The sequence below is a fragment of the Abramis brama genome (genome assembly GCF_963993115.1).
Source record: "Abramis brama genome assembly, chromosome: 10".
NCBI lineage: Eukaryota > Metazoa > Chordata > Actinopteri > Cypriniformes > Leuciscidae > Abramis > Abramis brama.
In genome coordinates, this window is record NC_139972.1 from 1807767 (window position 1) to 1820022 (window position 12256).

The following is a 12256-nucleotide window of genomic DNA, read 5'->3' on the forward strand; positions in this document are numbered from 1 at the left end:
TGTTAATGTGAATCAGATCATGTCTGAAACTGCAGAGTTGTCGTGTGGGGTACCTCAGGGTTCTGTCTTTGGTCCTATCTTGTTCCTCTTGTATATATTTCCTCTCGGTCGGGTTATTAGTCAGTTTAGCGACATATCTTACCACCTATATGCGGATGATATCCAACTGTATTGCTCCTTTAAGGAAACTGAGTTGTTTAAATTGTCTTCTTTAATTAACTGTCTGACTAGTATTAAACAGTGGTTATGTGAAAACTTTTTGTTTCTGAATTCTGACAAAACAGAAACACTAATCATCGCCCCTGAAAGTAAAATCCCAAAGATAATACAATATATTGGTGACTTAGGCTCGTCTGTCCAACCGAGCCTCAGGAGCTTAGGTGTTGTCTTCGAGTCAGCTATGTCCTTGGAGCTTCATTCTAAACAATTAGTTAGAAACTGCTTTTTTCAACTGAGGAACATTTCCAAATTAAGATCATTTGTGACGAAAGGCGAGTTAGAGATGATTATTCATGCGTTCATCTCCTCCCTTTTAGACTACTGTAACAGTCTTTTTACGCGTTTGAGTAAGAAGGAGCTTCATCGTCTCCAGGCTGTTCAGAACTCTGCTGCAAGGCTTTTAACCCACGTTAAGAAAAGAGAACACATCACACCTGTTTTAGCATCACTTCACTGGTTACCAGTCCAGTCCAGAATTCATTTCAAAATCCTGGTTCTTACCTTTAGAGCCTTGCATGGCCAAGTCCCTACCTACATCACTGACCTGATACAGCTTCACACTCCTACCCGGAGTCTCAGGTCTTTAGATCAGATGCTATGAGTTGTTCCCCGCACTCATTTTAAAACTAGAGGGGACCAGTCATTCCAGGCTGTCGCTCCCAGGCTATGGAATGCTTTGCCTCTTGTTCTATGTTGCGCGAACTCAGTTGATTCTTTTAAAAAACAACTGAAGACTTTGCTCTTCAAGCAGGCTTTTGGTTAGTCGAGGGGTTTTTATGGTTGTTTGTTGTGTTTGCTGTTTGTATTTTGTGGAATGTATTTAAATTGTTCTTGTATTATATTTTACTGTGAAGCACTTTGTGATGTCTATCTGTGAAAAGTGCTATATAAATAAATTTTACTTACTTACTTAGTCTCAAGTATCTCGTGTTTAAGTCATGTGACTGTGATATTAAAACAGTGTAATGTTTACTTCCATATTTACCTGACATATCTTTAAAAGTGTTAAATTTAGTTATAAGAATCTTAAATGGTATAACAAATGTCTTAATTATGTGTTTACTGTATTGTAATTGTTTTAGATGATTGAATTATGAGTGTTTACTGTATTGTAATTGTTTTTAAATGTGCGTTTCATCTTCTCCCTCATATGCGGAATAAGCAGATGGAAGCAATAAAGACAAATAAAAACAAGAGTCCAGGCTTGTTTATAATTAAAACACCCCAATTATGCAGAACATATTTTTGCTGGTTATTATTGGTATTTCAATTCCATAACTTTTATTAATAAATACAGTTGAAATATTTAAAATTCTAGTCTTGTACAGTATACTTATATATATATATATATATATATATATATATATATATATATATATATATATATATATATATATATATATTAGGGCTGGGAATCGATTTAAAAAAAATTAACTAATTAATTGCACAATTTGCTATAATTAATTGCAATTAATTGCATTTCCCCCAAGCTTGTAATCATCAATATTTAAACTTAGAATCACCTAATTAAATGAAACAACACAGGAAAAAAGGAACAGAAAATAGCCTATATTAAAATAATATTAAACATCAATATATCAATGTATTCTTTTTCAATAATCAATCAACATAATCAATTTTACAGATTTTTTTTAATTTTTTTAATTTATTTTTTTAATACTAATTATCAAAATAATATATAGTCCTACGAAGCTATTATTACCAGAGCATGTGATCAGAGCAGGTCATTTTACCATTGTTGCCCAGCATGGCTATACCAGCTCAGCAAACAGAAGTCTACTACTGAGAAATTTCACCTTATTTGAGCGGACTTTGCTTTTCCAGTGCATGATCGGCACATGATTGGAGCGTTTGGGCGGTTAACGACAGAGCAGAACATTGAGCAGTGAGTGCAGCGCGCCGACACACACACACACACACGGAACAGAGAGTGCGGCGGCGCATACACAGAGCGGAAAAGAGCCGCTCATGAAAGGTGCGCGAGAATGAAACCTGACCGCCGAACACGGAGGGCGGGACGGCATATTCTCGGCAATCATACGAGGCAAAAAAATATTATTATGTTTTTTTTTTTTTTTACGCGTTAAACATCTCAAATTAATCGCAAAGATTAACGTGTTAATTCCCCCAGCCCTAATATATATATATATATATTAGGGCTGGGGGAATTAACACAAACTTTTGTTTCATTGGACCACAAAACCTCACAGATTAACTGTGCGTCCCACGTTCACAAACACCCTTTATTATCTGCTTTAAACAATAACACACACACACACGTTATACACTCACAGTCGCTCTCGGCGCGGAACAGGAAAGTGCGATTGTGCGTCACGACCTCAAACTTCTGATCGCCCACGTTGACCACGCCGGTGATGGACGCTGTCGGTATGATCCTCTTCGAGTAGACGTCCTACACACACACAAACACAAGTGTGTGTTTAATCAGCAGCGGATGTAAATGTCAGTGGTGATGAAGGACACGTGCGGTGAGACACGTTCATCATGTCCTTTCACATCAAACATTAACCAGATGAGCATAAAACTACTAAACTACTCTAAAGTCACCAGGAAATAAATGGAAAGTTCTGCTTTAGAACAGAGAATAGAGAAGAAAAGACTAGAGCAGTACACACACCTTCTCAGTGTCGAAGTATCTCAGGTATTCAGCATCCAGTTTGACCCAGCGTCTCTGGTAGATCAGAGACCTGCACACACACACACACACACACACATTACATAACACAGTTTATTTTATATAGAACAGATTGCTTCAAAAAAGATTTACACTAGTTATGCTGTGCAAAAAAAAGCCTGATTGCAGCAACTTCCTTTTTTATTACAGATATGCTGATGGTTTTGTTCTCTTGGACATGTGGGATAGAAACTGCTTTATTCACAAATTGATTTACGCAATATTCAAATTTTGCACAAAAGTTACATTTGCAAATTTGGATGGAAGCATAGATACGCACAAACTCGCACACACACACACTCTCACTCACTCATGCACTCACACACACCCTCTCCCACACACCCTCTCACACAGACTCACTCACACACACATATTTTTACATTTTCAAAAAACATCATTAGTATGTTTATTAACCTATTTCTCCACTAGAGATCTCACTATCCTTGTGGGGACATTTGGTCCTGTCAATGTAATATAAACCACACACACACACACACACACACACACACACACACACACGCACCCTTGAGGAGGATTCTTGTCCAACCAGCCCATTCTAATAACCGGAACGCTCGCGGAGTCGAAGTCTTCTCGAGGAGGCGAAGCACTAACATGACCAGTGAACGGCAGATAGATGCTGTTCTGAGAGCCCGAGATCGAGCCGAAGTCATCAATCCACGAACCCCGTCTGTGTGTGTGTGAGAGTGAGTGAGTGAGTGAGTGAGTGAGTGAGAGAGTGAGTGTGTGTGTGAGTGAGTGAGTGTGTGAGAGTGAGAGAGAGAGAGAGGCAAACTTAATCAAGCAAATATCCAATAAACACACCCCATCAGACCTACACACATGTATTTAATGTTCAATAACTAAGTTCAGTTGTTACATGATTTCTGTATTATATTCTTTTCATATTATTTATTATTATTACTCATTATTTATTTTATTGTTATTGTTTTATGTTATTATTTTTGCTATATCTAGCCATAAATAAATATATATATATATATTATATACGTCAAGTTGTATTATTATTTTCCGGCTTTACTAAGTGTTCTAAATCATCTTCTATGTTGTTTTAATGCTTTGGCAATACAAAATATATCTTTTTTATATCTATATTTTTTTTTTGTCATGCCAGTAAATTGAACTGAGATAAAGAGGGAGAGATGGGAGAAGTCAAGAAAAGAAGGAAGTGTTATATTATTACATTGAACATGAACTTCTCCTATTGCCAAATCCACTAAAGCCTTACAGCAACACGTTTGCAGAACTGCAGGAGAAATCTAAATGCGTCGCTGCATCTGTTAATAGACTCACTTGATGGACACAGACTGGTAACAGCTTGTGTCGTCATCGAGCAGCTCGTCGTCGCTGCACAGGCTGCTGTAACGGGGCTTCGTCGCCTTGGGAACCAGCAAGGACGTCTATTGGAGGAAACAGCTGTCAATCACACAGCGGCTGTGCTGATTGGACGAATCTGAGGTGTTGAGGAATGCTCGTTATTACGCACCTTGTTGGCCATGTCTATGAGTTTAGCGTCTCTGCAGGGCTCGCGGTCGTCATATTCATCTGAACTTTCCCCTGAATCCAACTCTACAGAGCAGAAGAAGAGAAAACAAGACATTAACTCATCAAACCAGACACTACACGTGTTTAGAGCATCAGACTCTTGCAGAATGACTACTAGAGTAGGTACACCTTCATCTTCACAGGTTCATCTTGTTTTCTTCCTAAATATTATATAAATAGTATATGTGACCTTGTTACAAGGGTAAAAAAAAATGTATTGTTATGATAGGACAATATTTGGTCGAGATACAACTATTTGAAATTTTGGAATCTGAAGGTGCAAAATAAAAAAAAATAAACATTGAGAAAATCTCCTTTAAAGTTGTCCATTTATGATCATGATTTTGCTGCATTCACTCACACAAATATATATTTGTTATATTTACGGTAGGAAATTTACAAAACATGATGTTTACTTAATATCCTAATGTCCGAGGTCATGTATTTTCAGTTTTACAGACAAATAAACAGTGCAATCACAGGACAGGACCAAACAACTACACACACATAAACAACAACAACAACAACAAAAACTAAAAATGAGAATGATGGAGCAAATGAGATATATAAAATATGTAAAAGAAAAAAGAAAAGAAAAATTGTGAATAATAATAAAAGATGCCGCTTAGGCAAATCTGCCGTGAAAACACTGACGAAATTTAAGGAAAGTGACAATTATAAAAGAAAACAATTATATTTCAAATTGTGTCATCATTGTCTCTTTGACTAATAGTCAAGAAGTCCCCAAGGAATTTCAAATCCACCTTATGTTTACAGAGATATTCAAAATTAGGAAATAATAATAAAAAACATGACACCTATGTATTTTTACCTAAAAAAATTAATAAAAAATCATTGTTTGAGGAAAGTGGCAATAATAATAATAATAATAATAAAGAACAATTAGTTTGCCAGGTGTCGTCATTGTCACTAGTTTTTGAAAAATAACTAAGGAAAAGACTTTCAGATATTCAAATTAGATATTAAAACAGAACAAAAAACATGGGCATGATATTGAAGACAGAGGTTCAAATGCTTCATCTTTATGTGTTCGTTGCTGTAGCTTTGAGCTCATTAATATGCAAGAATGATATTTTAATGTCACACTTCAGGGCACACACACATTTGAGCCAATCAGATGCTGTGTAGAATGAGAAAGCTCCTCCCCCTGATCTCAGCTGCCAATCATGTGACGTCAACGAAAGCCTACTGGCTTATTGAGAAACAGAACAAGCCCTTTTAAACATCCTGCAACAACTTCCTGTTTCAATGAAACAAAAGTTTGGGATCAGTACGATTTTCAATGTTTCTAAAAGAGTCATTTCTCGCTCATCAAGGCTGCATTTATTTGATCAAAAATACAGTAAAAGAGTGAAATATTATTCCAGTGTAAATCATCTGTTCTCTATGTGAATATATAGTAAAGTGTAATTTATTCCTGTGATCAAAGCTGAATGTTCAGCATCATTACTCCAGTCTTCAGTGTCACATGATCCTTCACAAATCACTCTAATATGATGATTTGATGCTCAAGAAACATTTACGATTATTATCAGTTGAAAACAGTTCTTTTTTTTTCTTTTTTTTATATTTTTTCATCACGTTTCTGCGTTTGGTTGTGTTGGGAGTATCTGGAGTATCTGGAGCACAAGTGTTGTAAAACTGATGAAGATTAATTTAAGCTCTTCTATCTGCATGTGTTTTCGTCAGTTGAGCTCTCTGGGCCACCGTATCAGACTAAGACCTTTATTTGTCATTCTACAAAAGAGTGCAGTGGAATTATATGCAGTCCTGTATGCAAATCAATCTCCCACTTTACAAACAATATTAGTATCAAATAATATTAACAATATAGTATCAAATTTTACAAAATAAGTGAGAATGATAAAAAGTAAACAGTAATGTGTGTGATATATATATAAAATATAATAATAAATATAGCCTACTTTCAACAGCAATAGTTTTTATCTATCTATAAATTACAGAAACGTCTGTCTGTGTGTGTGTGTGTCTGTCTGTGTGTGTGTCTGTCTGTTAACCACATATCTCTCGAACCGTTAGTCCGATGGATTTCAAACTCGACAGGTGTCTCGCTACGGGCACGAGTAAGTGCAGTGCCAAGTTTGACGTTGTTTGGATGAGAAATGCTAAAGATATCGTTAAATATATCATTTTTAAAAGGTTGTGGGTTAAAAATAAACATTCTGACATTAGAGGGTTGTATCGGTCAAAGAAGCCCCAAGAAGGATGTGGTTAAATAAACATTCTGCCATAAACACTCAGTCAGCTACACTGTTTACTTCTGAATATTATAGTTTTCTTTACCAAGAAACCAACAATTACTAAAAACACACACAAACTGATTTTGCACGGGCACTTTGCACTGCTCCCTGGATCGACGCGCTTACTCATTTGTGGATGTTATCTGAATCTGTAAGTCAGCTAAACTGTTTACTTCTGAATATTATATTTCATTCTGGTGCGCTTAACATTATCGCTACTGTGTAATAGTAGCCTATGCTATTCACCAACTAAACACATCCTATTCAATGCGTTCACAGTCTCTTTCACGGCCATCATTTGTAGTAGCCTATTCACAAACTGTTTGCTCAAGCGTTTTCTCGGAGTTATGCACAAATAAAATTGTCACTGAACTTTTGCTGTGTAACTGTAACAATGAGCACTCAAACACACCAAACCAACAATTACTAAAAACACACAAAAACTGATTTTTCACGGGCATTTTGCACTAGTATATATAAAATATAATAATAAATATAGCAGCAATAGTTGCAGCACGACTGAGGTGATTTATAAGCATATGACTATAAATAATTACATATCACATATAGATAGTTTCACAGCAGCTTTACAGTGATAGTAGGAAATGAAACAGAGGTTGTTTAGGCTTTACAGCAGCTCTAGAGTAAAGTTATAATAGAGTTAGAGTTAATGTCAGGGTTTAGTGCAGGTCTACTCACTGCTCTTGCGGGGCGGCGGCGGGACGTCTCTTCTCTCTCTCTCTCTCGGTTTGATCCGAGGCGGGACGTCCGGGAGTCGATCCGTGTCCGAGAGGTCATCCGCAGGAGAGCTGAGGCAAACACACACAGAGGAGGAAGAGTTATCATCATCATCATCATCCGTCAGCTCAGAGGAGAAGCTGCGGAGAACACTGATCAGCCGACTGAACTTCTTCATGCTGGAGCGACAGAGAGAGAGCGGGAGAGCGCGTCTCGGGTTCGTGTCGCCACACGCCTCAGAAGCACCTGACACAACAGGTTCATCAGATCCACCAACACACACCTGTGCTGAGCTTCACATGCGTCACTCCGCAGCACAACAACACATTTACAGTGTAATTCCACACACACACATTTGATGATTAATCATTCATCATATGAAAATCCAGGAAACCAAAACTTAAAGGGATAGTTCACCCAAAAATTACTTTAATGATGGAATTTTGCACTTTTATGATGGACAGATGCACTTTTATGATGGACAGATGCACTTTTATGATGACAGATGCACTTTTATGATGGAATAATGCACTTTTATGATGGACTAATGCACTTTTATGATGGACAGATGCACTTTTATGATGGACTAATGCACTTTTATGATGGACTAATGCACTTTTATGATGGACTAATGCACTTTTATGATGTATAGATGCACTTTTATGATGGACAGATGCACTTTTATGATGACAGATGCACTTTTATGATGGAATAATGCACTTTTATGATGACAGATGCACTTTTATGATGGATAGATGCACTTTTATGATGACAGATGCACTTTTATGATGGATAGATGCACTTTTATGATGACAGATGCACTTTTATGATGGAATAATGCACTTTTATGATGGACTAATGCACTTTTATGATGCATAGATGCACTTTTATGATGGACAGATGCACTTTTATGATGGAATAATGCACTTTTATGATGGACTAATGCACTTTTATGATGGACTAATGCACTTTTATGATGGACAGATGCACTTTTATGATGGACTAATGCACTTTTATGATGTATAGATACACTTTTATGATGGAATAATGCACTTTTATGATGGACAGATGCACTTTTATGATGACAGATGCACTTTTATGATGGAATAATGCACTTTAACCCCCTGAGGTCGGCTATCGCGCCGGCGCGATAGGCTCGTTTTTTTCCTTATCAGTGAAAACAAATAAATAAAATAAAATATAAATTTTTATCTAATATGCTTGTGTTATACATCAATCGATCCTGTTAAATGTGTATTATTTTTGTGTATACTCACAATAAAAACAAAGTGTTGTGCTTTTTGCCAAATAAAGAAAAATAAACACGAAGTGAGTTCTGCCTTCTCTCTGCCAGTGAAGTCCATTCTGAAACGCGTCCGAAAATGAACTGTAACTCAGTGAATACTCAGTCAAACAGACATACAGACACACAGGCATGAAGCTTGAATTCTCCTCTTTTAAATGAAGTAATTTATATAAAAAACAAATATTCTCATCTTGTGAAATCTGCATTAAAAGAGAGCGATTCCAGTCGAGCTAATTAGAGCTCATTCAGATGTAATGTGACTCCTCCCACGGAGAGCGCGCGCTATTCAAACGCAAATGTCTGAGGCAATCCTGCAAACTGTGAACGCCCACATCAGCTCGAGAAAACACATCAGATCATTGTACTTGTTTACACAGTCTCGCAGCGCTGTGAGGAATAATACTATAATGGAACATTTACCTCAGAAGTACGAGGAGCAACAGATCCGAGGCTATGGAATAATGTAGTAAGTTTTTTTTTTCATTCTCAAGTGCGGCGCGTATCTGTGCATGAATGAATGAATGAACGGCAGAGATGCCGCTGTTTACCACAACTGGCAAAAGACGGTTTAAATTTGAATCGTTTCTGTCTGTGAATGTTTCGCTTTTAGCAAACTGTATTGCTATAGGCTACTGAGTAAAAATCGAGTGAAATATGTTGAAATAAAATGTATTTGTATAAGCAACATATTAAACTGCAAATTAACATTTATATTTCTTATAATAAAAACGAAAGTTACTATGTTACAGACATATGAAAGACAACATTTCATTGATTAGTTTTGGATAGATTATACATTTTTACTGTAAAATATCTGCCACCTCAAATAAGCTTTTGTTTGCCAATTTTTGCTCATATGTTAAATATAGTATGTTTTGTCAAAAATAATCAAATAATATGTTATAGTGTTTATTCCAATGTAGCTTAGACTATATTCAAGTAATGAATCCTTAACTTTGAAATATGTATGATAAAATGTATACAGGGCTCCAGACTGCGACCAAATGGTCGCATTTTGCGACCAAAATTTGAGTGTGTGCGACTGAATTTTACATCCAGTCGCACATGTGCGACCAGTAAATTTCATCTGGTATAGTGTGATAGTGGGCGACAACCGACGTCGCGTACGATGCTTTACGACATCACGACAAAAGACTAGCATGTTTAATTTTTTAACGGTCCTCCATGACGGGTTCCGTCAAGAGTGAATGAGTGTGTGCGCGCGCGCGCGAGTGAGTGAGCGAGCGAGCGAGAGTGAGTGAGAGAGTGTGTGCGCGAGTGAGTGTGTGTGTGTGTGTGTGTGTGTGCGTGCGCAAGCGAGAGTGCGAGAGTGAGTGAGTGTGTGTGTGTGTGTGAGTGAGTGAGTGAGAGCGTGTGTGTGTGTGTGTGTGTGTGTGTGTGTGAGTGAGTGCGTGTGTACATGTGCGAGTGAATGTGTGTGTGAGACGGCTCGCGATGACTGTTCGTAAAGCAACGTGTAGTCTGACAATGTTTATTGTCCAGGACATGACAAGATTTTTAGGAGTCAAAATCGTGTAATCTGACACAGTGACTATCGTAACATACAAAAAAATTGTGTAATCTGAACCAGGCATAATAATGGTATACTGTGGTTATAAAAGTAGCCTACACATCTTTTTCCAGCACTTCAAAACTATATCTTATTTAAATGTTAATTTTAATGTGTTGACCAAAACATTTTTGTTCATCCTTTTAAAGATTGTCTCTATTTATAAAACTGAAAGTTTTTAGAAGTAGGAAAACACTTATTTTTTTAAAAAAAGAAAGATTAAATTACCATTGTAAACATAGCTGCTGAGGGAGCTTATTGGCTATTTTCACTCCCTAATATCTATTTTGTCACTCATTTTGCTTTTGAATTAATATTAAGACATTATGAATGATAATAATTAAATTGAACTTTATCTATACACCTCAAATTAAGCTCAGTGCTTTGTCATCCCACAGTGCTACCAAACACTTTCTGTAGAACTTAGTGCCGCTTCCCTCAGATGTTAGTCTGGAGCCCTGTGATAAAACTGCACCATAATTTCTGTACGCTAAGTCTATTTATTATCAAAGCATTTGTCTGTAATAGTTATTTAGGGGGAAATGTGAAGGTGTGCCCCTAAATTTTCTGCTTGCGCTCCTAAAATTTTAAGTCAGGGGCTACAGCGCTCCTAATAAAAAAAGTTAGTCTGGAGCCCTGGTATACTTTAGTTTTTACAAAGAAAGATTACACTTGAATTGTTGTTGTAATTGTAACCTTTTTAATAAATAAAAAAAATACAAGGTAGATGTAAACAAACTAATAAAAGGTAAATATAAGCCTTTTCTTTAAAATCATTTTTTATTGTGTTTTATTAGTGACAAATTTGGGGAGAGGATAAATATTCCAAAAGTTAAAATACAGTATGAGAATTAACTGCACAATTACTAGACATGTTTTCCTTTTGATATTATAGGCCAATTTGCAAGCACAATTTGTGGAAAAATAAAAAAAACACGAGATGCTTCCAACTGTTGCTCTTGCATTCTTTCTTGTGACTCACCTGAATGAATGGCTCATTAAGTATGTGGGCCCCATTGTCTCCAGGTGCGAACCACTAAATATGCATGATCGTTGACGCCCACTCCGCATATTGCCTTTCCAGACAGAAAGTGTTTTGCAAAATTTAAATCAATGCATTGTGTTCTGTGAATGATTAGGCAGGATGATTTTCACATAATTTTGAAGAAAAAACACTAGGCAATGACATCCATTAGTCAAAAGTCTTATTGAAACATATTTAGAATGTGTTTTATGGCCTTATTTCAGAAACTTTAGTTTTTAGTTTTTTCAATAACCATGCATAAACATTATTCTCTCAAAAATACAAACATGTACATGCATGGTGCTCACATATTATGGTAGCCCTGTTTGTGCTAAATAGAGTGAATTTACACCTTTGCCATTAATATGTTTATAAGCAACTGAAAAAAGCAAAAATGTCAGGGCATGTCAGAACATCTCAAGGACCCCAAAAACACCTCAGACCCCAGAGGGTTAATGATGTATAGATGCACTTTTATGATGGAATAATGCACTTTTATGATGGACAGATGCACTTTTATGATGGATAGATGCACTTTTATGATGGAATAATGCACTTTTATGATGGATAGATGCACTTTTATGATGGAATAATGCACTTTTATGATGGATAGATGCACTTTTTTGATGGACTAAAGCACTTTTATGATGGATAGATGCACTTTTATGATGGATAGATGCACTTTTATGATGGATAGATGCACTTTTATGATGGAATAATGCACTTTTATGATGGATAGATGCACTTTTATGATGGATAGATGCACTTTTATGATGGAATAATGCACTTTTATGATGGACTAATGCACTTTTATGATGTATAGATGCACTTTTATGAT

The 12256-nt window shown here is 36.4% G+C and overlaps 1 protein-coding gene across 1 annotated transcript in view; it reads right to left on the minus strand.

The window, feature by feature from the left end:
• The window catches only part of arap1 (ArfGAP with RhoGAP domain, ankyrin repeat and PH domain 1), a 91938-nt gene that overhangs the window by 56942 nt on the left and 22740 nt on the right, over window positions 1-12256 (minus strand). The window contains exons 3-8 of the mRNA XM_084127248.1: window positions 7480-7589; window positions 4440-4522; window positions 4247-4353; window positions 3459-3623; window positions 2879-2948; window positions 2533-2653 (exon numbers count right to left, since the gene is read on the minus strand). Of these exons, the coding sequence (XP_083983374.1) occupies window positions 2533-2653; window positions 2879-2948; window positions 3459-3623; window positions 4247-4353; window positions 4440-4522; window positions 7480-7589 (656 nt within the window). The remainder of the gene's footprint in view (window positions 1-2532; window positions 2654-2878; window positions 2949-3458; window positions 3624-4246; window positions 4354-4439; window positions 4523-7479; window positions 7590-12256) is intronic.